The sequence below is a fragment of the Myotis yumanensis genome, unplaced genomic scaffold (assembly GCF_028538775.1).
Source record: "Myotis yumanensis isolate MYYU_CA2020_CCGP unplaced genomic scaffold, mMyoYum1.0.hap1 SCAF_15, whole genome shotgun sequence".
In the NCBI taxonomy this organism is placed as follows: Eukaryota; Metazoa; Chordata; class Mammalia; order Chiroptera; family Vespertilionidae; genus Myotis; species Myotis yumanensis.
The window spans coordinates 43,000,825-43,027,015 of record NW_027223766.1 but is presented as its reverse complement, the minus strand read 5'-3'; the positions used below and the strand labels follow the sequence as shown (position 1 = coordinate 43,027,015).

The following is a 26,191-nucleotide window of genomic DNA, read 5'->3' as shown; positions in this document are numbered from 1 at the left end:
TTAGGGAGGGGAGGGCTTTTTTTCTGTTCCGTTATCTTGCTAACTTTTGGCGTGCTGGGCCCTGTGCATTTTAACTTTTGGCACTCTTGGGTTCTGTTCAGTCATCTTTCTAGCTTTTGATGTGCTCGCCCTCTTTCTAGCTTTTAACTGCTCAGGCTCTACCCACTCATCTTTTTAGCTCTTGGCACACCCAGTGTAAGAACCTACCCCTGTGCCGTGTGGGCCATTGGGGAAGACTCCCTGACTGTCTATTGTAACACTTTCTTACTCATTTAGTCATATATTCATTTGCTCATCTTAAGTCCTAGTTAAAGGATAAGAACATGAAATTGAGTCTCAAGATTATTTGACTTGCCTAGTTAAGGCATACAACTAACAATGAGCAGAATTGGAGTACAGTTTCATTTTTGTGTGTTCTCCAAGCTTTAGTTTTCACATTTTAAAAATCAAGACTAATCCTGATCTCACAGCTCTGTTGTGAAGCATAAAGAAGAGTGTATACAAAGGCCCAACCCAATCTTTAGTTTCTGTATATAATATCAGTAACAAAGTAATTTAATAATATACTATGTAAAATGAAATATATGGTACGTTTGTGTATTTTTTTAAAAGACAAATTTGAAATTTATTTCCTAATAAAACTTTACTGTTTCCACACATGTGCATACTCTTTAGTTTTTCCTTCTTAAAAAGTTAAATCCAAAAAAAGATAAGGGAATTAAAGGTTGAATTAATTAGAGGTTGTCAGGGTATACTCAAAAATAGTGTTATCAAGTAATGCACTAAAGCATACATATTTTAAATTAAGGCATATTTTATTGTTTTGAACATTCCCATGGCCATAGCATGGAGTAGCTAACTTAAAATCACTGACCAAGTAGACTTGGGCCAGATATTTACCTAGGAATTGCTTATTAGGAATAAAAACACTGATTTGCTAAAGGTTTCATTTTCTAGTTTGGTATTTTACCAGTAATTGTTTCATTTTTATTGCCTTGAATAAAACCTTGGTACTGTTATTGGTAATTTCTTCATTAGTTATTATCTAGAGCAGTGCTAGTCCATAATTTTCATGATGATGGATATATTTTATATCTTCATGATCCAGTATTGTAGCCAATAGCCACATGTTTCTATTGAGCACTTGAAATGTGGCTAGAGCAACCAAGGACCTGAAATTTTATTTTCATATAATTATAATTAATTCATGTATAAATTTAAATAGCCATGTATCAGTGGTTCCTACCATATTGGAGAGTGCAGGTTTAGATCGTAGCTTCAAGTTTTTTAGTGTAAAATATTAAATGAGTGACTACTACTAAATGGTTTCTCAGGTATTTTATTTTGTTACTAGAGGCCCAATGCACGAAATTCGTGCAAGAGTAGGCCTTTCTTCACCCAGCTGCTGGCACTGGCTTCCCTCTGGCATCCGGGACCTGGGCTTCCCTTGCAGCCCGGCTTCGTCTGGAAGGTTGTCCGGTCTAATTAGTATATTATGCTTTTATTATTATAGATTATTTAATATCTTATTGCAGATAGCAAAATATAATGAAATTTTCCACAATTTTTGTCTTAAATTTGTAGGTTAGGTGTCAAGCAAATTGGGGATAAGCTACTTCATTTCTTTGGTCTCTATTTAATTCTTTATACAGAAAATGAGGATTTTTGTGCCTATTTTATAAAGTTGTTGGAAGATTTAAATGATATAATGAATGAGATGTTCTTTGCATAGGTTCTGGCAACATATATTTAATGCTCTATTAATCTTATTTGCATTACTACTTGTACTAATAAATAATAGTTGCCTTTTTTCTGTAACTTTTTATTTTACTTAAAATGTTTTTCTTTTCTTTTTTAGCCACTGATCTGGTGCTGAGAAAAGTTATCAACTTTTCAGATTGTACAGTTTGTCTTGATAAACGGAATGCTAGTGGCAAAATAGAGTTTTACCAGGACCCTTTATTATATAAATGTTCCTTCAGAACTCGTCTGCATTTTACGTATGATAACCTAAATTCCAAGATGCCGTCTGTTATTAAAGTAGGTGTTTCTTTTTCTGGTAGTTGATTTGTATGTCTCTATTTTGTTTATTGGCTCCTGTGCATGCTAATTATTATTAAAAAACAAAGAAGAAATTAACCTCATAAATGTATATGCCATTTGTTTTTATACAAAAGTTTTAGTTATATTTATAAGTTCTATTTTATATTATTTACTATATTATGTTTATAACATTTTGCATTATGTGTTCTAGGAGAGATACTTGGGGACCTATTTTTTTTTTTTGTGTGTGTATGTGTGACTTTAGTTTCCTTTTTAGTTTGTCCAGCTGTTTATTAGTGTTTTTTTTCTTCAAGTAGTTAGAGGAGATCATATAAAAAAGTATTTTGATGCCCACAATGGACTGATTATCAGTCTGTATTTAAATTCTTATAATTTGTTTAGTATGGCCGGATGGCTGTAGTTATTCTCTCTTCTTTTTCTTCCATAAATTTCTAAGGCTTGATTTGCTAACCTGATATCTTATTGGTTCAGAAAATATTAGCTTTTGACCTTTGGTTTCAAAATGTAATTAAAATCTTAGAGTATGGGAATTTTTCAGGTAAAGTCTTTTGATACATATGAAAATTTGTTGTTCTCCAAGAAATTGGTATGATTATCAATGTGTATAGTGTCAACTGTAAATCTTTTATTCTTTGATTGCATAACTGTTTTCTAAACCTCCATCTACTAATGTATCTTTGAAAAAGAATTCCCAAAGTGACTTGTGATCTTGATAACGAAGTTTTAATGTGAAATGAATTTTTATTATTGAATTACATGCCTCTGAATACTAAAATTTTGTAATGGAAAAGTGAGCCCTAAGTCTGAACACAGGTATTGACTACTGTGCTTGTTCGGGTATGGCTGCATGAAGTATTGTTTTTACATTAGAAAGACATATAAAACTTTTGATTTTATGTAGCTCTCTGATACTTAAATTTATACATGAAATCCACCTGATTTTCTCTGGTAGTGCTCAGTCATGAGTGTCTCCCCCCCCTCCCCCCCGCCCCCAATGTGTATAGTGGTTTGTTTAAATTCTGTTACATATCCATTCTATTTTTGAATTAGCTTCTTTAGCAAAGATAACCATGGAAGAATATTAATTCAGTAGTATTGTTACTTCTGTCTCAGGATAATGGGCTTACTTTCCATCTTTAGTCTTGAACCTGCTAGTAAAGTTGGAGAATGTTAAGGTGGATCCAAGATATATTTTGCAAATAAGTAATGGACACATGGAAGCCTTACTATATAAAATTATCTTATTGATCATTAGTACAAATTTAATTGTATGTTCTAGGATGTAGCTAAATTAGAGGAAAGTAAAAATAAATGAACTTGCCCTGGCCGGTGTGGCTCAGTGGATAGAGCGTCGGCCTGCAGACTGAAGGGTCCCGGGTTCGATTCCGGGCAAGGGCATGTACCTGGGTTGCGGGCACATCCCCAGTAGGGGGCGTGCAGGAGGCAGCTGATTGGTGTTTCTCTCTCATCGATGTTTCTAATTCTCTATCCCTCACCCTTCCTCTCTGTAAAAAAATCAATAAAATATATTAAAAAAAAAAAAAAAATAAATGAACTTGAGGAAAATTAGTATTGGAATTTAAGTAAGTTTGTGTTCTCAAAATTGACATTTTATTATACAACACTCCTTAATATAAATAAGCTTGTTGATACCAGTACAGGTGTATGTGTTTTTTGACTCTGGTAATCACTAAATATAAGATAACATATTATGCTCAACTGAAATAAAAGTTTGAGTTTTTTTTTTTTATTAATACTACGTGTTGTGATGTAAGATTTACCATTTTGAATTAGACCCATCAATCCTCCAACTTCTAGTCCTAAGAAATATGGACGTGGTTGAACCTCATTGATCACCTCAAAGAGGGATTTTCCAAAATGTTCCAGTAACCCTAATTATTTGTGAAAATCTCTCATGTATGTTTGTTTAAGTGTTTTTTAAGTTTTATTTATATTTTGGGTAGGTTTTTTACGATTTTTCTATCTTTTGAGAGAGAAATCTTATAAGGATACATAATTAATTTAACATTTCCCCCATTTTTGAAAATTTACATTTTTTAGTTGTTTTTCAGAGGAATAAAAGTTTCCACATAAAGCTTTGAACACATATCTGATTAATTTCTTAGGAATGATTTCTGTAATTGCAAATATCATATTGAGGGATTAAACTTTTTAAAGACCTGTGATCTGTATTATAAAATTGTTTCCAGAACGGTTTTACCAGCATAAATGCTCATGAACATTTAAGTGAGTGCTTATATTACACACTTGTGATCTTTAAGTATGCTCATGTTTAAAACTTGCCAATTTATTGAGCAAAAAATATACATATTTTAATGATTTATTTGATTATTAGTTAAGTTACATTTATTGAGAATATGTTCACTTATAATTTGTTTTTTGAAAAATCCATTTAGATTTTTTTGTCTATTTTTCTACTGGCAATTAATCTTATTGATTTTAGGATATATATCATATAAAAATATACAAAATATATATTTAGAGATACATATTTTAAATATGCAGGGTGGGGCAAAAGTAGGTTTACAGTTGTGAGTACGTGAAACAGTTTATTCCTATATTATTATTTATTGTATATTCCATATGAACAACTGTAAACCTACTTTTGTGTCACCCTATATATATATGTATATATATATATATATTATAGATAGATAGATACATCTATCTATCTATCCAAAAGGTTGATTTTTTTGTCATTGATTTTGCTAAGATTGTTTATCACTTTGCCATACAATATTTAAAAGGATGTGGTGAAAATTAAAAAGGGAACTGCCTATGACCTAGCAATTCCACTTCTGGGTATTTTTCTGAAGAAACCCAAAACACTAATTTGAAATTATATATGCACCCCTATGTTCATTGCAGAGTTATTTACAGTAGCCAAGCTATGGAAGCAACTAAGTTTTGATCAGTAGATGAATAGATAAAAAAACAGTGGTGCATGTATACAATGGAATATTACTCGGCCATAAAAAAATGAAATCTTACTATCATTTGTGATAACATGGAGGGTATTATGCTAAGTGAAATAGAAAAAGACATAGAAAAAGACAAATACCATGATTTTACCCAATGTGGAATCTAAAGAACAAAATAAATGAACAAACAAAATAAAAACAGGCTCATAGGTGAAGAGAACAAGCTGATGGTTGCCCGGGGGGAGGGGGGTTAGGGGATGCCAGATGAAGGGATTTAGAAGTAGTTACAAAATAGTCACAGGGAAAGTTTAGCATAGGGCAGTGGGTTCTCAACCTTCCTAATGCTGCGACCCTTTAATACAGTTCCTCATGTTGTGGTGAACCCCAACCATAAAATTATTTTCGTTGCTACTTCATAACTGTAATTTTGCTACTGTTATAAATCGTAATGTAAATATCTGATATGCAGGATGTATTTTCATTGTTACAAATTGAACATAATTAAAGCATAGTGATTAATCACAAAACAATATGTAATTATATATGTGTTTTCCAATGGTCTGAGGCGACCCCTGTTAAAGGGTCATTCGACCCCCAAAGAGGTCACGACCCACAGGTTGAGAACCGCTGGCATAGGGACTATAGTCAATGCTATTGTAGTAACTCTGTATGGTGCCAGGTGGGTACTTGAATTATTGGGGGTGGGATGGAGTGGTCACTTCCTATCCTATATAATAAAAGGCTAATATGCAAATCAAACGAACGGCAGCATGACCGGTTGCTATGACGCACACTGACCACCAGGGGGCAGATGCTCAATGCAGGAGCTGCCCCCTGGTGATCAGTGTGCTCCCACAGGGGGAGCGCCACTTAGCCAGAAGCCAGGCTCACAGCTGGCGAGCACAGTGACAGTGGTGGGAGCCTCTCCTGCCTCCGAGGCAGACAGACATCCCCTGAGGACTCTCGGACTGCAAGAGGGTGCAGGCTGGGCTGAGGACCGCCCCCCCCCCCCCCCCCCGCCCAAGTGCACAAATTTTGTGCACCAGGCCTCTAGTAAATTATATAATTGTCCCGTACACGGAAAGGTTGTGGGTTTGATTCCTGGTCAGGGCACTACCCAGGTTTTGGGTTTGATCCCTGGTCAGGGTTAAGTGTGGGAGGCAGCCATTCGATGTTTCCCCTCTCACATTGTGATGTCTCTCTCTTTCTCTCTGTGGTGTGTGTGTGTCTCTCTCTCCTTTCTCTAAAATCAATATAATTTGTTTGAAAATTAAAATTATTAGATTATTAGAATGTCCCCAAATTGAGGGACATTCAACAAAATACCTGACTAGTATACCTCAAAACTGTCAAAGTCATTGACAAACTAGAAAAGTCTGATAACCTGTCACAGACCAGAGGAAACTAAAGAAACATGACAGCTAAATGCAAGGTGGCTTCCTGGATGGAATCCTGGAAGAGAGATCAGACATTAGTGGAAAAACTAATAAAATCAGAATAAAGCATGGAGTGTAGTTGACAGTAATATACCAATGTTCATTTCTTAGTTGTGACAAAAGTACCACGTGGTGACAATGTTAACAATAGGGAACTGGATGAGGAATATCTGCGATCTCTCTCTATGACCTTTGCAATGTTTTTAGAAGTTTACAACTATTTTAAAGTAAAAATTTTATTTTTAAAACATTTAAACAAAATCAAAGGATGTGGAAGAGAAATCTTAAAAGAAGAAGAGGTTGACAGGTCTGTCCTGCACACTTCTCCCCTTCTTTCCCTCCTCACCATTTTCTTACTTCTTCACGGTCTGTTCAGTGTATGATTTTAAGGCCAGTTTTAAGAAATCTGCATTCTTAGTTGAATATGGCATTTATACCCCTCCCCCCAATACAGCTTTCTTCACCTTCAAGTACAAATTTTTTGTCTTTAGTTCTAAAAATATAATGATTACCATTATTTCTTTTTCATGTTTCATAGACACTCAAATACCAGTGAGTCAAAATAAACCTTCCAAGAAACTTGACTTTATGGCTTAATTGGTTCTATTCCATGTTTATATAACAGCAGGAAACCATTATACTGAGGCTGTGTTTAGATTCCATTGATGTCTCTTTCTATGAGGAGAACTTTGATTGACTTCTATATATCCTATTTCCTAGTAATTAAACTTAATACTTATAATTGATTCATGTTATAACTTTTGTAATGTTTAAATCTATTACTTAAAACTTGTTTGAAAAAATTTCCCAAACATATATTTCCCTTGTTTTTTCATATTTGGCTATCAAAATTTTATTATGTTTATATTTCCATAGTTAAATGTTAGTAATTTTCTCTCCTAACATGTTTTTAGGATGTGTTTGTATTCTTTTTGGTTAATATAGCTGGAAAGAGTGATTAAAATTTTACTAAAATGATATTATGAAACTTTTATTCTTGGTTGTGACAGAGGTCTTTGTTTTGTTTTGTTTTTTTGAAGGGGAGGCAGTACTGCCATACTCTTAGGATTATAGAGTGGGTGCAGTAACCCTCCCTTATCTACAGATTTTCTTTCCATGGTTTCAGTTACCCTCAATCAACTATGATCCAAAAACATTAAATGGGAAATTCTAGATATAAACAATGCATAAGTTGTTTTTTAAACCTTTTAATTGAATTTATTGGGGTGACATTGGTTAATGAAATTTTGTAGGTTTTAATTAAAATATAACCTCTCTTTGGCATACAATAGTATGGTGATTACCAGAGCGACGGAGGTCGGGTTGTGAGGAGGGGTTGTGAGGGGAAGAGGGAGAGGGGTAAATGGGGAATAAAAGGTGATGGAAGGAGACTTGACTTGGGGTGGCGAACAATTCATGTTTTAAGTTGTGCACCGTTCCGAGTAGTGAGATGAAATCTCACTCCATCCTGCTCCATCCTGCCTGGATGTGAATCATCTCTTTGTCCGGCACATCCATGCTGTATATGCTTCCTGCCCGTTAGTCACTTAGTAGCCCTCTTGGTTGTCAGATCCACTATCATGGTATTGCAGTGCTTTTGTTCAAGTAACCCTTATTTTATTTGCTAATGGCTCTTAACTGCAAGAGTAGTGATGCTGGCAATTTGGATAGGCCAAAGAGAAGCCTTCAAGTGCTTCCTTTAAGGAAAAGATATGTATGTTTAGGAGAAAGCATAGGATATATAGGGTTCGGTACTAACTGGAATTTCAGGCATACTCTAGGGGTCTTGGAATTATCTCCCGCAGATAAGTGGGTACTGCTGTATTTTGGTTACATAACTTTCTTTCTGAAAATCTAGTGTGATTATATCTTTTTATTATTTCTATTTGTATTTACATCATTTGGCTTAATATAGTTTCTATCTAAAGTTTATTGATCAGAGCAAAATTTGTTTAATTCCTAAGATTTTAGAATAAACTATTGTTTTGGCTTTAATGTTAGAAATGTTTGGGACATTACTATTTCTCTTGTTCTATTCCAATTAAGATTTAACGTTTCTCTCCCTATGCTAAAAGATACGCCCTTTGAAAATGATTTTGTTGGTGTTTTTATTTTTTCAAAATACAGATTCACACCTTAGTAGAGAGTTTGAAACTTTCTATCACAGATCAACAACTGCCTATGTTTATCCGTATAATGCAACTTGGGATTGCTCTTTACTATGGAGAAATAAGCAATGTTAAAGATGGAGAAACTGAAGACTTTACCTGTCATAATAAAGATATGTCAGGAAACATAACAGGTAAATATAATAAAAATTTATTTTAGAACTATTGTTCTTACAAAGTGTTTTCATAATTGTGAAACTTGAAAAATACATTAGATTGAGTTTTACAATTCTAATGTGGTGGCATTATTTTATTTTGGTTGGCACTACTTTGATTTTTTTCCTACATGCTTGATACTATTTTGATTTTCTTTTTTCTGCATGCTAAAAATAACTAATATTTCTAATAGGTAAAAGTGTTCAGAATGTATATTATACAAAAGTTAAAGTAGTGCAACCTCGAGATTTCCTAGTAAATTATTATTTTTTAAAATATATTTTTTTATTGATTTTAGAGAGGAAGGGAGAGAGTGATAGAAATATTAATGATGAGTCATTTATCAGCTGCCTCCTGCACGTCCCCTACTAGGAATCAGGCCCACAATCCCGGGCATGTGCCCTTGAGATGCAATAATGTTAAGAGACTGGTGGAATTTGTCTTTACAAGATGGAATAAGAGCAGCTGGAATTTAAACCTTTAGTCTCTGTTAATTTGTAACCAAATAAAAATTGTTTGCTATAATTTTTCATCTGTAGAATAAGAAAAGATACTAATTTATGTTACATGCTAATAAGAGTCACCAACGCTATTATTTTCTTTACAATATATAAGAATAATTTCATTATAACATTTGCTTTCATCCTTTGGGGTAGTTATTTTTTGGGGGGGGGTGTGCATTTTGCCCAGGGTAATTGCCATTCTCTCTCTCTTTTTTTTTCTGGGTGCATCAGGGAATCAGGAACTTTTCTTGTAGTTTTCTGATATTATGTTTCTAAGAAAAGTCTGTTTTTAGCACTCTACCTTATTTTTGGGAAGTAGGGTTTTTTGTTGTTTAAATTAATGAGTGAAATGCCAATAAATGAATTTATTAATTTTATTTATCAACTACATTTAAAATTATGTGGTAAAATAAAATGTGGTAAACTGCTTTCCGTAACATTAATTATGGCCTATGAAAGGAGAGTGAGCCTGGCCTGTGTTGCTCAGTGGTTGAGCATCAACCTTTGAACCAGGAGGTCACGGTTTGATTTCTAGTCAGGGCACATGCCCAGGTTTCGGGCTCGATTCCTCAGTAAGGGGTGTGGAGGAGGCAGTTGATCAGTGATTCTCATCATTGATGTGTTTCTCTCTCCGTCTCCCTTCCTCTCTGAAATAAAAAAATATATTTATATTTAAAAAAAAAGAAAGGAGATTGACACAATATAACATATAGAAACTTAAAGTTGGTAATGCTAAATTATTGGTTTAAAATAATAATAACCAATGTACGATTTGTTCATACTTTTTATGTAGAAAGAAATATGTAGGAGATACATTTTAACAGAATTTACCGTCCTAATTTTTTACATTTAAATCCTTTTGACTTATTTAAAGTCATTTTATTTTGATTGATAGGTGTTGAAGATGAAACAAGAATAGATATGCCTTATCCTTCACAGTACAAAGGTCAAGAGTTGTATTCACAGCAAGAGGATGAACAGTCACAGGGATGGGTATCATGGGCCTGGTCATTTGTGCCTGCAATTGTGAGTTATGATGATGGTGAGGAAGACTACCTTGGAAATGATCCAACATCAACCATGCATCAGCAGAAATCTCAGACTTTGAAGGATCCTATTGTTTCTATAGGATTTTACTGTACAAAGGCAACAGTGACTTTCAAAGTAAGTTTCTTTTTTCTTGCTATTCATATCTCTCAGCTTAATATTTACACTTTTATTTCTAATTAGGATCTAGCATAAAGTTTGTTTTACATTCAATAGATGTAAGATACATTCTACCAATCCTTACTTTATGTATAGGTCCCCTCATAATGACATCTCTGAATTTTGGTCTCTTCCTATCTTCTTAAGGCCTTCTCCACTTTCCTTCTTTTTAAAAATCAGCTTCTTGAAAAGTTTTTCTCTCCCTACTAAATCTTTTAATTGGCGTACAAAGATACCTTAATATTTCTATTAAAAAAGAAATGCACATAGATGATCTTACTTTTACTCATGTACCCTTCCAGCTACTTTTTCTTCTCTGTGTTCTCTTTCATTACGAAATTTACTTAAAAGCGTTGTTTATATATAGTTTATTGCCTTCCCACCTCTCTTTCACTCTTTAAGACAGTCTAATTTCTTATCTTACTCTATTTTTAGTAGTGTTTAACATAGTTTTTTCCACTTCATTAAGAAATACATGTAAGCCCTGGCTGGTGTTGCTCAGTGGTTGGAGCATTGGCCCATGCACCAAAGCAGCGGTCACCAACCTTTTGGACCTCACGGACCACCACTGGTTGGCGACCGCTGATTTGGTGGGTAGCGGGTTTGATTCCTGGTCAAGGTTTCATCCTGGCTCGCAGATTCCAGCCCCAGCCCCAGTTGGTGCACGTGTGGGAAGTAACCAATCTATGTGTGTCTTTCACATCGCTGTTTCTTTCTCTCTCCTCTCCTCTCCTCTCCTCTCCTCTCCTCTCCTCTCCTCTCCTCTCCTCCCCTCCCCTCCCCTCCCCTCCCCTCCCCTCCCCTCCCCTCTCCTCTCCTCCTTCCCCCTCTCTTCTCCTCCTCTCCCCTCCCCTTCCCTCCTCTCCCCTCCCCTCCCCTCCCCTCTCCCATCCCATTCTCCCCTCCACTCTCCCTAAAAATGAGTGGGAAAAAAATTCTTGGGTGAGGATTAACAACAAAAAAGAAATGCATGTAAAAATATATATTCAAAAGAGATTGTACAATATATATTTTCAAGTTAAAGAATAATAAAGTGAACACTATTTTAAGAAAAATAAAATTTTATAGTATTCTGGCACCCTATGTGTTCTTCTATCATATTTTGTCCTCTCTGCCCCTACAATATAACCTAATTTTAATTTTAGGTTATTTATTCCTTGGCTTTTTATAATAGTATCACTATACATGTAATATTCTTGAACAGTATCTAATTCATTTGACAAAAATATATTAACACCATCTATGTGCCAGGCACTGTTTTGACTCTAGACTCCATACCATAGTGAACAGATCATGCTTCTTAAAACTTGAATTGTTATAAATAAATAAATAAATGAAGATATATAGTATGGTCATTAATGACATGGATTATGTAGGAAAAATAAAGAGGGAAGAGGAATAGCAGATGCTTCCACTAGGTGTGAGGGGATTTGCAAATTAAAAATTGAGTAATCAGGGAAGTTCTTAAAGGAAGGGATATTTAAGAAAAAGACCTGTGAAAGAGGGAGCTTTGTAGATCCTTGGGAATGAATATCCTGGGAATAGCAAATGTAAATACTACTCCAATAGTTCACGGAACAGCAGAAAGTCGCCAGCAAACTGAGCTAATGTGAAAGTAGTACAAAATCAGGTCTGAGAGGTAACGGGGTTGGGAGAGGTCCATAATTTATAATATTTTGTAGGTCATTTTAGGGATCTGTCATTAATCCTGAGTGAGATAGGAAGTTTTTGGACAATTTTTAGCATAGTAGTTATAGAATGATCTGAGTTATGTTTTAAACTGCATCACTCAGATTATATGGGAACAAAAGCAGACAGAGAGGATTGCAATTTTTAAGCAAAAGATAAAATGGCTTGGGCTAGGGTGGTAGCAAGTGGAGGTGGTGAAAAGTAACTGGATTTTGGATGTTTGTAGGTCCAGAGGACAGGACTTCCTGGTAGATTTTATTGTGAGACATAAATGAAATAAAGACAATCCAAGGATGGCTCCTGAGCAACTAGAAGAGTTGAGTTCTGATTTTCTGAGATGAGGAGGATTGTGAGAGGATGAAGTCTGAGAGAAATATCAGGAGTTTTGTTTTGGGCAAAATTAAGATGGCCACTGTATATTCAAGTAGAACTATCTGGTTGGATTTATGAATCGCTTTCAGATTAGAGGTTTAGTCTGAGTATAAATGTAAGATTTTAAAATCAGGATTTTATTAAGACTGGAATCAGTATAGATAGAAATAAGGAGAGATTCTAGAACCAAGCTCTGAGGCACTGTGATGTTAAATATTTGGAAAGACGAGGAAGAAATACTGAGGGAAATGGAAAATAAGTGACTAGCGATAGAGGCAAAAAGCTACTAGAGTGTCTGTCTGGAGGCTAAGTGCCATAAATGTTTTGAAGTGGAAGGAGGAGTAGGTCATTTGTGAGAATAGATCATTGGATTTGGCATTGTGGAAATGCTTGGTAAACTTGACCAGAGCAGTGACTTGACACTGGTGGAATCTTAGTTGGAGTTGGTTAAAAACAAATGGGAAGATTGGTGGGAATGCAAAATGGTGAAGTCACTGTGGAAAACAGTTTGACGGTTCCTCAATAAGTTAAACGTAGAATTATTATATGACCCAACAATTTTAATCCTACTTATATCCTCAAAAGAATTGAAAATGGTATGAAACAAATAGATGCACATACATGTCCATACGTACAAAGTGGCCAAAAAGTTGAAACAGCACAAATGCCCATCAATGGATGGAGGGATACTAGCCCTTCAGAGAATCATGGATATTCTTTTTTGATGGTACACCAAACTCAGTAGGTGGTAATTTTTAAGGTTAAATAGCCTTTACAGAGAATCATGGATATTCTTTTTTGACGGTACACCACACTCATTAAGTGGTAATTTTTAAGGTTAGTTGTATCTCTAATTCTTGGAAATTGCCTGGTACATATTCAACAAATAAATATTTGTTGAGTTAATACAGCCATCCATCATCTACCCATCCATTCATCATCCAGCCATCTCATTTGCTTTCTGTCTTCTAAAATTTTTGGAATCCTCTTTTAGATATTGTTTTTTTCTCCAATTTTATTTGTCTTTGTGTATGTTTTTCTTTTTTTTCTCCATGGAAGCATTTTTCTGAGGGAGTAAAGTAGTATTCCAGGCAACTAGTTATATACTTGAAATATAGCAGTAGAAAAATGTCAAGTTTTTGGTTTCACGGTATTTTTAATTTAGCTTGAATTGTTTGTTAACTGCTTGAAATAATTTTTTTCCAATCAGTAGTACAACTAAATAAATTATAACTATAGCAGATGGTAGATTAAACTATTTTAAAGCAATAGTCTTTAATAGTCTTTAAAGACTTTTGTAATTAAAATCATTTACTATTTTCTAAAATGACAAAAGCTGAAAAATACAGAGAATAAGTTGCAACAAAAATTTTAGTCATGATTTGATTGGTTTAAAAGATTTATTTTGCTAATAAAGTTTGCATGAAAATGATAAAAATGCACTCATTAGTTGTACTATTTTAGCACCATCATTTATTATTTTTGAATTATTTTATTACTTAAAATTAAAATTTTATTTTATCATAAATTTTTAATTGAAATTCATTGATTTACCTTTTTTTGTTATTGTCTTCACTATAGATTTTAATTTTGTTATTTGAGTTTATCTCACCTACCTCTCTTTTCATTACATTGTCCATCCTATGCTTTTCTTAAAAAAAAAAAAATGTTTTTTCAATCACAGTTTACATTCAATACCATTATGCCCTAGCTTCAGACGTACAGCACAATGGCCAGACAACCATTCACTTCATAGAGTGGTCCCCCTGAAACCCCAAACACACCTGGCCCCCAAACAATACCATTGACCATATTCCCCATATTGCAGTCCACATCCTTCAGAATTCACTGATTTACCTTTGACTAAACTAAAGGAATATGGATCAGTCTGCAATATTAAAATGATAAAACAGCCGAACCGGTTTGGCTCAGTGGATAGAGCGTAGGTCTGTGGACTCGCGGGTCCCAGGTTCGATTCCGGTCAGGGGCATGTGCCTTGGTTGCGGGCACATCCCCACTGGGGGCGTGCAGGAGGCAGCTGATTGATCTCTCTCATCGATGTTTCTGGCTCTCTGTCCCTCTCCCTTCTCTGTAAAAAATCAATAAAAATATATTTAAAAAAAATAAAATGATAAAACAAATATGTCTTTAAATGTAATTAAAAGCTAACTGTTGTCAATTATTAGATAGATATATTGCCAGTTTTACATGATCCAAATTAGGAAGTTTTTAAAAACAAAACATTTTTTATTGTTTTCAGAGAGGGAGGGAGAGGAGAGGGAGAAAGAGATAGAAACATAATGATGAGAGAGAATCATTGATTGGCTGCCTCCTGCACACCCCAGACTGGGGATCGAGCCTGCAACCTGGGCATGTGTCTTGACAGGTAATCAAACCCTGACTCCTGACTCACAGGTTGATGCTCAACCATTGTTGATGCCAGGCAGGAAGTTATTTTTAATCTAAGTTGCTGAAGGATGTCAAGGATTGCTGGTAATTTTTCTGGTGATTTTTGCCTATTTTAAATGTGAAATTAATTTGGTGTATTTCTGTTAACTTCATGGATGAGAAAGAATTGTATTAAACTGAGTCAATAGGCATTTATATATAAAACTTGTAATAGACTTTTGGGGCAATGTTTGTCATTAGTTAATATATTTTTTGAAAAATTTGCAACATTTATTCTCTGTAAGGTTTCTCTAAGGGAAATATGTTGATATTTATCAACATTAGAGGAAAATGTTAGAATTCATTGTTCAACTTGTATTTGAAGAATGTATGGAATTAATTTGTGGTTCATATTTCGATCAGAAAACAAGGTCATGTTTCTACATTAGCATTCTGAACAGTTGATATCAATCCAACAAAAATCATGCCAAATTAAATGTAGCATTTAAAAAATAATGTTGAAAATTGTTCTTGTAATGTTTGAGTCCTTTTAATCAATTAATTGCTTGTTCTGTACAATAATTGCAGACAGCTGAAAGGTGATTAAGCTTAAAATATTCAGTTTTACTTATGCATTTTAGATTATGGAATTGCACTTGAAAACAGCAACATGTGTGTGTACCAGTTCTGGGAAGCATCCAAGAAACGAAAGCTTATATAAAAATATTTTTGTTATAAAAAGTGAGAATAATTAGTTGATTCTCAGTATAAAAAGATCATACTTAAAATGATAAACGTTTTGATTCAATAAATTCTATTTGACTAAGTTAAACATGTTTTTCTCTTTTTTATGTTGACTTTATATTTAAGGTTGAAGAATTTATATCCATTTCACAAGAATAAGGGGCACTGAATCATTAGCAAACATGGGCAGAATACCCTTTAAAATTTTTATTTTGGAATAGTTGTAGATATACAGAAAAGTTTCAGAGATAGTACAGAAAGTTCACATATACTTCTTACACAGTTCCCATATTGTTAGCCTCTTTACTTTTCACAGTACATTTGTCAATCCCAGGATGCCAATATTAGTGCATTACTGTTGAATTCCAGACTTTAATTGAATTTCATAATGTCCTTTTTCTGGTACATGATCCCAACCAGGATACCACATTGCATTTAGAAAACTACCTTTTAAAATAATTTATCTAATTTTTTGGATACATACAAATAATGTGTTGTAAGCTTCAGGGGAACAAGAATATTTTTTTTCTTTTGTCAGCATCTAGATTCGTACTTGTTATCTAGTTATTTGTTGCATGATTGAATGAGTCAGACATACTGTGAGACACATATTTTGAAAATAAACACCTATGAACCTGTTTCTTTCATAGAACTAGAGTTTTGTTGACTCTATTTGTGTTTTCTCACAGCTTTCTTTTTGGTTACAAATGGGGAGAAATCTTGGAAATGATTGAAATAAACCTGGCTGAATATATTAGTGAATATAAAATAAATTGAGGTTAAAATATAAAAACTTTGGCAGAATATATGAACCATTTTATAACTATGGAACTGTTATAGGTGCAAAGATTTCACCTTTTAAAGCAAGATTGTTAAGAAAAAGGAGTTAATTTAAATACCTATAACACCTTATATTTATCTGTCTGAGCTTAGACTAGCGTATTCAACCTTTTTGCCATGGATAATCTGTTAGAGCTGTTTTCGTTGCACTTGTTTTCCTGCTTAATAATTAAATTTCCCAAATCTTAAAATTGGCCTTGTTGCCATCAATCCATCATAATAATGACAGTTTATTGCCATTTAATACTAATTTGACTTAAAATTCTTATGTTATTTCTTAGCTCACTGAAATGCAAGCTGAAAGTAGTTATTATAGTCCTCAAAAAGTAACATCTAAAGAAGTATTGTGTTGGGAACAAGAAGGAACCACAATTGAGGTAAGGTGATCTTTCAACATTTAACATGTATTTTTAAAATCTTTTGACAGTTTTTAAAGTTAGTATTGAATGAATATATGTTTTAATCACAATTGGTATGTTTAAAATATATTTATAGTTTTGTATTTGTCTTTTAGTGGTTAGTAGTATTAGTTGAAATAATTTTTTTTAACAAATGTTTTACTATAATTGCAACATTAATTTATTTTTTTCATTTAACTTGTGTGTGCTCATATGTATGTATGCGTAGTGTTCATGAAGTGCCAGTCATTTGAAGATACAGGGACAAGTAAGACGTTTCTTACTTTCATAGGATTTATGATCTGAGGAGAATAAATTTGAAAAGGCTCTGTTGTAAAGATGTTTCAACTGATTTAGAAATTTAGGAAAACCTGTAACATTTTTATGAAATTCAAGTTCTTAGTTCTATTTCCTTTCCTCTTATAGGCCCTTATGATGGGAGAGCCTTTCTTTGATTGCCAGATTGGTTTTGTAGGTTGCAGAGCCATGTGCCTTAAAGGAATTATGGGTGTTAAAGATTTTGAAGAGAATATGAATAGGAGTGAAACTGTAAGTCAAAATCTTCCCTTTCCTGCTTTTTTTGGATGGAATGCAGGGATAATGAAGTGCTTATTGAAGTGTTTAACCATACCAAAAAGTCTGTGAGACTGCATATATCTTTGGCTTGAGAGAGGAACTTTAACTGTTTTCCCTGTAAGAAATTATAGAGCTCAGGGGAATTTAGAAAGTTGGTAGCACTTAACACCTGGACAGTAGCTCCAAATACTTTCCAATTCATAAATGTTACTTCTTTCTTGTTTATAGCAGCTACTTGGAGTTCCTTTTTGGTTTGTTAAAATGTTCTTTGCCAAAATAGGCAGTGAAAATAGAGACAGCATTCTTGTCTTTTTACAGGAGTTCAAGTTGTAGTGATTTCTACTGACTACTGAATGGGTGTTATAAAACCAAGGTTTCATTTTCTTAAATGGTCTAATGATTTTTCCTCCTGTTAAAAATTTTGCATTTATATTCAGGAAGCCTGTTTCTTCATTTGTGGTGAAACTTTGAGTATGAAAGGCTTGACCTACCTTACAAATTCACTGTTTGATTACCGAAGCCCAGAAAATAATGGTACTCGTGCAGAATTTATCTTGGATGCAACTCATCATAAGGTCAGAGAATATATATTTGAGCCAAGTTCTAGGCTGTGTTTGGGTGGGCATCTTATATGACTATTTATTATTGTTATCTTTCTTCTCATCTAATATATTCTTAAGCTATTTGTTTACTGAGACATTTAGAATGTTTTCATCAAGTTTCTATAGCCTGAGAAGTTTGAGGAGTTCATAAGGTCTCTACTTTTCTGTGGTATGCAGCCACTCCCTACTGTTAAAATAGTCATGGAGGAAACAGAAGTATCTCTTTTAATTTCAATTACTTTTGGGTTGTAGGATTAATGGGAAGAGATGAAGCATTTCATGTATTACTATGTATATGTCTTATTATTATTTGACTTTTTCATATAAGATTATATTAATGTATTTTTATGGAATAAATTTAAAAATCCCAAAAGTCTGAAGATTAGTGTAATAGAATAGGTAATTTACATTTAGCCCTTTTCAATACAGATTTACTTTTGTTGTTGAAAATAAAGAGTTTAATTTAGACCTGTATAATTAACATGCTTTTAAATATCTTAGAATATCTTTAGTGTTTAAACTGTTTCAAATAAGTGTACTGAAATATTTAAGGATGGAACTATTTGAGAGTGTACATTATTAAATAGTTTTTGATAGTATTACAGGTCAAGAGTGTACTATCCTCCATTATAGGTATTAATTAACCAGACATAATTGATAGAGTGTTCAAAATGTCTAGTAGAACTATAGTGTGGTTTGTAATAGAGGTAGCATTACCTTACTTAGAAGTGAATTCTTCAGATAACCTCTGCTTTTTTGTTGTTTTGGTACTCCTTTCAGTTGATACACTTTCTTTGTAGGGATATGTGTCTGATTCTTGACTTACCAGATTTTAAACTCAGAAGTCTCTTCTATACATGTTTTCTGTTTGCTTTGTTGTCAGGAGACATATACTGAGGTAGCTGGAATGCAAAGGTTTGGGGCTTTCTACATGGATTACTTATATACAATGGAGAACAGCAGTGGCAAAGGTACTATTTTCTTTTTTTTATGTTTGCTTTTCCCCCAGCTTCATCAGAATCAATTGGTCCTCTGTTACATTAGATTTACTTTCTGTTACTTTGGGGAATGGTTGAATTTTTTTTTTTAATTTAATTTTATTGTTTAAAGTATTAGAAATAGTAGTACATATGTCTCCTGTTTTTCCCCATTGACCTTCCCCCGGCTGGGGAATGGTTGAATTGTAATGCCATGTTAATTTTCTTAGATTCTTGACATTTTTAATCTCTTTTTTGTGAAGCTGATTGAAATTCATGGACATGGACAACAGTGTAGTGATTGTAGGGTGTTGAGGGGAGCGGGGTGGGTAGAGGTGGTAGAGGAGATAGTGATGGCAAAAATAAAATGAAATAAAAAGAAAGGAAAAGAATTTGTATAATCAGCTAGAATTAGTTATGTATCAAATATTAAAATTTTAATGCATTAAATTTTATATTACATTAAGTTATCAAAAGTAGTAAATATTTCCTTTTCTGTATTAATTACATTTTGAAGGTTATATAGATCTTTTTAAAAAAGTTTGTTATTTGAAGCAGAAACGTCAGAATAAAATCTTCTAGAAACTGTGGACATGTAGTGTTTTATTATGTATTTTATTCTTTTTTGGGCTTTTTTTATAAAGCTATTTTTATTACTTTACTAGAGGCCCGGTGCATGAAATTTGTGCACTCGGGGCCTGGGAGTTGCCCTTAGCCTGGCCTGCGCCCTCTCACAGTCTGGGAGCCCTCAGGGGATGTCTGACTAATGGCGTAGGCCCACTCTCTGCTTAGCCGCTAGCGTGCCGGGAAGCGCTATCGCGCTCCTCCTGTCTTTCGCCAAAAGTGCTGAGAGCGCTATCAAAGCTTCGAAATGGCGTCCAGTTCTAAGTCTGCTTTTATTAGTGATGAAGATATTGCTAAATATGTCAATGTAGTAAAGGTTTCCTTCAGTTTTTGAATATGTAACTTCAGTTACTTGCAATTCATAGTTTTTTTCCTAAACTGCTGTGAAATCAGCAAAAATGCCTTGGCAATTTTAACATAGTTCCTAGGATATTGGTTGGCACTCAGAGGGTTAAACAACAGTGGGACATCCCAGCAGTGGGACATCCTTAGTGCTGCTGCAAAGCGGGAGAGGCTCCTGCCACTGCCTCTGCACTCGCCAGCTGTGAGCCCGGCTTGTGGCTGAGCAGTGCTCCCCTGTGGGAACGCACTGACCACCAGGGGGCAGCTCCTGCATTGAGCGTCTGCCCCCTGGTGGTCAGTGCACATCATAGCGACTGGTTGTTCTGCTGTTTGGTTGATTTGCATATTAGCCTTTTATTATATAGGAGGATATTTATTTTTAAAATATGTTTTTATTTATTTTTGAGAGAGGGAGAGGGGGAGAGAGAAACATTGATGAGAGAGAAACATTCATCAGCTACCTCCTGCAGACCCCTCCAGTGGGTATTGAGCCTGGAATCCAGGCATGTGCTCTGACCAGGAATCGGACCAGCAGCTTCCTGGTGCATGGGACAATTCTCAATTCACTGAGCACACTGGCGGGGATTTGTTTTTTTATTCTTATTCTAATTTGATTATGCTAGCAATAAGACGTTTTTGAAAATTTAACCATTTTATGTTGGTGTGTACATCAGTAATATGAGTGTTGTGCTTATTATTTCAATCTTTTTCCATGTTGAAAACTTAGTGAAAATAGGTTCACCATGTTTTTGATTAACTTCATATTTAAGAAAATGATTTCTATTTATTAGGTGATAAGTTAGATATGGTGAATGTGAAGAAGACCAAAACATTTCTCAAGAAGCCAGTAGGTAGTTTTTAACTATGCACTTAAATAAATGATTACTTATATATATAAATGGCTAAGCGACCGTCTGACCATCTGCCCGGTAGGTATGACGCGCACTGACTGCCAGGGGGCAGATGCTCAGCGCAGGAGCTGTCAAGTTGCAGTGACTTGGCAGCGGCAGTTCTTGGTGATGCATCCCGGAACCAGAGAGGAGGGAGCCTGATTCCAGGGTGCGTCACCCGAGAACCACCCTCTCTCAATCCAGGACCCTTTGGGGGATGTCAGAGAGCCAGTTTCAGACCGGTCCCCACAGGCCAGGCGGAGGGACCCTACCTGCGGGAGGGACCCTGCTCACTCCTCAGACACCCTTTGAACTGTGGCGCCGCCCCAGGTTATGGCTGGCCGGGGAGGGACCACAGGAGGTTGACTCCTGGGTGTGTCCAGCCTGTCTTGCCCAGTCCCGCCCCACCAGCCACCTTCTAATTAATTTTCTTTCAATGTGCACGAATCCGTGCACCAGGGCACTAGTAATGTATATATGTAAAAGCCTAAGTGACCATTCAACCATTTGACCAGTAGCTATGATGCGCTCTGACCACCAGGGGTCAGGCGCTCAACGCGCAGGCATGGAAACATGGAACAAACTGATGAATTTCAGAGGGGAGGGGGTGGGGGAGGGTGGGAAGAGATTAACCAAACATCTTATATGCATACTAGAGCCCCGGTGCATGGATTTGTGCACCGGTGGGGTCCCTCGGCCTGGCCTGTGGGGATTGGGCCGAATTTGTGCACTGGGCCTCTGATATCCCCTGAGGGGTCTTGCATTGTGAGAGGGCGCAGGCCAGGCCGAGGGATCCCACCGGTGCATGAATCCGTGCACCATGCCTCTAGTAAATAATATTAAGAATAACAGTGTATACAGAGAACTAAGAGAGATCCATGTAAGTGACTACTTTTGTCTGTCGGTTGAAGATTTCACAGGGGATTTGATCTTGAAGGATCATCATAGGGAGGGAGTTTTACTCAAAGGAGAACTAACAACTATCCTCTCAAACTATTTCAAAAATTCCAAGAGGAAGAAACGCTTCCAAGCTCTTTCCACAAGGCCAGCATACCACTTCTTTTCCTAAACTCTCTCTGAAGTAATCTCATTCTTTCCCATGGATTTAAGTATATTTTGATGATGCCCATATTGTATTTTTAGTCCAAACTTCTTTTTTCCCCCCCTCTCAATTTTATTTTGTATTGGTTTCTGGTATACAGCTGAGTGGTTAGACAATCATATACTTTACATATTTTTCCTTCTTTAATGTCCAGTGCATACTTGACATTTTCACTTTGTCTCAAAAATATCTCAAAACTGAATATGTCCAAAGTTAATTATCATTATCCTTATAACCACCTTATTGCTTATTGCTTCTCCCCATTTTCTATCTTCTCTTCAGTATATAGGTAGATAAGGGACTGAGGAACTTGGATTCTGCATCATGGAGCACGACCATGATAATTTATTCTGGAAAGATTTCAAAGCAGTTGCTACTTATTGTTCACTTTTATGGTCATTATAGAACTGTCAAGGTATCCTGTGATCATGTAATTTTAAACAATCTAATTTTCAGTGAAATTCTTAGATTAAAATAGTGGTAAAATGCAACTTCTTCCAGTCCCTTTTCCCACTCAACATAATGGCTTTGTGTATAGAATTATTGGATATAAGCAATTAGATTTGAAAGAATAAATTTCTAAGAATGACTTTAAATTTTATAGCACTTTTTATAACAGAAATAGATAACAGGAATAATTTATTTTGAATTGGTTGCTTTTTGGTGATAGTATCTTCTCATCTGCATAGAGAAAATTATAGATCAGCAAAGTTCTGTGTATGCAACTGATGGAGAATTGGTTTTAAGGCATTAAGCTATAAGCTAAAAAGATGAGAGAAGAGTAACATTAAAATGTATACTTGGTATGTTTGATGCCAAAAATATTAATATAAAATTTGGCTTCTTTTAGGTTCTGCAAATCAACAAGACTTTTCTTTAGGGAAAAGTGAAGATTTGGGAATAGTTCAGGAGAAGTCTACCAAAAGCCTTGTTATAGGTCCTCTTGATTTTCGCTTGGATAGCAGTGCAGTACATAGAATTTTGAAAATGATTGTTTGTGCCTTGGAACACGAATATGAATCGTATAGTGGGCTAAAACCAGGTTTGTTTTTATCTTAATTTCGAATCTCTTGCCAATTGATTTGAATGATTATATAATCTATTTTTTAATATTTTGCTAATTTACCCTTTTTAGTAAATTTTGCCTATCTGACTTTCATGTATTTTGTTGTTAATTTAAAAAATAAACTTGTATATAGAAGTTATGGGAGAGGTCAAGATTAGGGAGTTATTTGAATAAGTACTTATTTGCCAGTATTTGTCGATACTTTAATGTCACACCTTTTTGGTACTCTTGCTAGTGAATACTCTTGAGATGTGACCATTTTTCTACGCTGGTGGATTCTAAAGAGCAGACATGAAGATGTGCTTTAAACATACACATTTAGTATTCAGGAAAACTTAGATCTTACTGGTAAAAAAGAATTTGCTGTACAACGAAGTTTTGCTACATGGCATGAATATGTGGTTATCAGTTTCATAAAATATAAATTTCTTTTTTATATAATAAAGTACTATAGAGTAGGATGTAATAGCACAATGAGAGTGTAAGGGACAGTAAAGAACTCAGCGTATGGGGTCAGACTGTGGTTTGAATTCTGACTCCCACTTATTATTGACCAAAGGAAATTTAATTACCACCACTGATTTTTCATTTCTCTTTGTCTATAATTAAATTAATTATTGTGATAGATGCTTAAATTGTCTTCTCAATATCCATTCTCCTGTTATTTTATAGTAAAATAAATTTCTATGATAGAAATTTTATTGATAGAAATAAAGATTACATACCCCAAGTATAGTCATATGGCTAGATTCTGGCTACTGAGGTTGGTGCAGAACTTCATATGAATTCTTAGGCCAGGATTTTAAAGGTAAAGAGCATGCTTTCCTTTCCCACTGGCCCCTCCTGGCAGGAAAGCAATTATAACGACAGGCGCTGTAGCTGTCATCTTAGACCCTGAGTGAAAGCTGCATGCTGCATGTGACAGAGCAGTAAGATAGAGCCTGAGTCTTCGTAGTGTGGAAGCACCATGTCTGCTCTGACCCTTAAGACTCAGATTGTTCTGTGAAAGAGAAATAAGCTCCTGTTTCTGTTGACACTTTTTAAATTTTATTTTTATCACAGCATATTTGCTGTTATCCTAAATTATACTAACCTCCCTTAGCTGCATATCTAGTCTCTCCAAGCATGCAGTATCGATATTTCCATGGTCAGCTATTCTGTAACACCAGTTATGTTCAATTAAAATTTCAATTTCCAACATTATCGGTTTTTGTTTGGTTGCTGCACTTTCATCTTTGCCAGTTCCCTGTTTCAGTTATTAATTTTTGTAAAATGTCATGCAGATTTATCACTAGTAATCAAAGAAGCAGTACAACCACATGCTTTGCTATCCATGCATGAGCTAAATATAACTGATACCAGTAAGTAGTAACCAAACCTGACAAACTTGGAAAGAAGTGACATGATTGGTCACTGATCATGATGCTCATCTCTTATTTATGAAAGTGATTTATGGGCTGAACAACTAGCAGTGAAGTTTATACTTTATGCAGTTAGTTACAGTTATTATACTGTGGTAACTGATACAGTATTTGAACTGTGCTTTTGGGAACTGGCATTTTTAAACAAATTCGTGCATATCAGAATTGTATAAAGAGAGAGCTGCCTGTATATACATACAGCAGTGAGCAAAAGTAGGTTTCCAGTTGTGAATATATGAAAATTTTACTGTGATAATAACCTGCATGTCTTTTTCCATGTGAACAATTGTAAACCTACTTTTGCCAAACCCTGAATATTTACGACATTTGTACTAGTGCACAGGCGTTAAATCTCAAGTAGTTAGCAGTTCTCCACTTTTTTGGTAGCTATTTGTTGAAGTGTAATACACATATTGGAAAGCACATAAAACCTAAGGGTATAGTTCTGTGAATTTCGCAAACTTAACCACATTTGTGTAAATGTTCAAGATATGGATGCTTACCAGCACTCCAGAAGTCTCTTTGTGCCCTCTTCTGGTTACTACTCTCACCCCCAGGGTAACCATTCTCCTTACTTCTAACATCATAGGTTTTGCTTTGTTTATTTTAGAATTCATGTAAATGGAATCACACAGTATGTACTCTTTTGTCTCTGGCTTTAGCTGACATTATGTACATGAGATTTATTCTCATTACAGGATAGTATCCCATTGTGTGATTATATTATAACTTATTTATCCATTTTACTATTAGTATTCGGTTTTCAGTTATTTTGATACTGATGCCAAAAACATTCTAGTACATGCCTTTTGTTAAACATATGTACTAATTTCTTTAAAAAAATACTTCTATTGATTTCAGAGAGGAAGGGAGGGGAAGAGAGAGAAACATCCATAATGAGAGAGAATCATGGATCGGCTGTGTGCTTGATTTTTTTTTCTTTAATTCTTTATTGTTTAGCAGTGGGCGCCAAACTTTCGGACCTCATGGACCACTGATTCGCAACCCCTGGTTTAAAGTATTCCATATATCTCCTTTCCCCCCCATCGACCTCTCCCCAGCACTTCCACCCACCAGCACATGCCCTCACCCACCTAGTGTCTGTGTCCATTGCTTATGCTTATATGCATGCATGTCAGTCCTTTGGTTGATCCCCGCCCCCTCCTTCCTTCTGAGGTGGTTTGACAGTCTGTGTGGTAACTTCTTTTTCATTTCTGATTTTATTTATGTGGATCTTTTCTCTTTTTTCCTTAGTCAGGCCAGCCAGGTATTTGTCAATTTTATTAATTATTTCAAAGAACCAGCTCTCTATTGTATTAATTTTTTGTAATGGATCTGTAGTTCTATCACATTGTGACTTTATTTGCAGTTATCTGATGCCTAATGATAGTAACTAGCTTTTGATAGGATCTTTGGCCATTTGGATATGTTGTCTTTTGCTTATTCAAGGCTCTTTTGGGCCATATTTCTATTGAATTGTTTGTTTATTATTATTGATTTTTAGGGGGTTTAAATTTTTTTTTATTTTGAATATGATGTAGGTACAAGTCCTTTATGTAGATATTTATGTCTATCTATGTATCTGTCTATCTATGGGATATATTTTCTCCCTGTCTGGCTGGCTTTTACATTATCTTAATGGTGTTTTCATGAATAGAAGCTGTTATTCCTTTGACAAAAGAGAT

The 26,191-nt window shown here is 34.9% G+C and overlaps 1 protein-coding gene across 5 annotated transcripts in view; it reads left to right on the top strand.

Moving 5' to 3' along the window:
• The window catches only part of VPS13B (vacuolar protein sorting 13 homolog B), a 607,742-nt gene that overhangs the window by 25,462 nt on the left and 556,089 nt on the right, over nt 1–26,191 (top strand). For all 5 annotated transcript variants that reach the window (XM_070391987.1, XM_070391986.1, XM_070391988.1 and 2 more), the window contains exons 6-13: nt 1,859–2,040; nt 8,570–8,744; nt 10,165–10,433; nt 16,790–16,885; nt 17,333–17,455; nt 17,920–18,057; nt 18,968–19,055; nt 22,870–23,061. In XM_070391987.1, the coding sequence (XP_070248088.1) occupies nt 1,859–2,040; nt 8,570–8,744; nt 10,165–10,433; nt 16,790–16,885; nt 17,333–17,455; nt 17,920–18,057; nt 18,968–19,055; nt 22,870–23,061 (1,263 nt within the window). The remainder of the gene's footprint in view (nt 1–1,858; nt 2,041–8,569; nt 8,745–10,164; nt 10,434–16,789; nt 16,886–17,332; nt 17,456–17,919; nt 18,058–18,967; nt 19,056–22,869; nt 23,062–26,191) is intronic.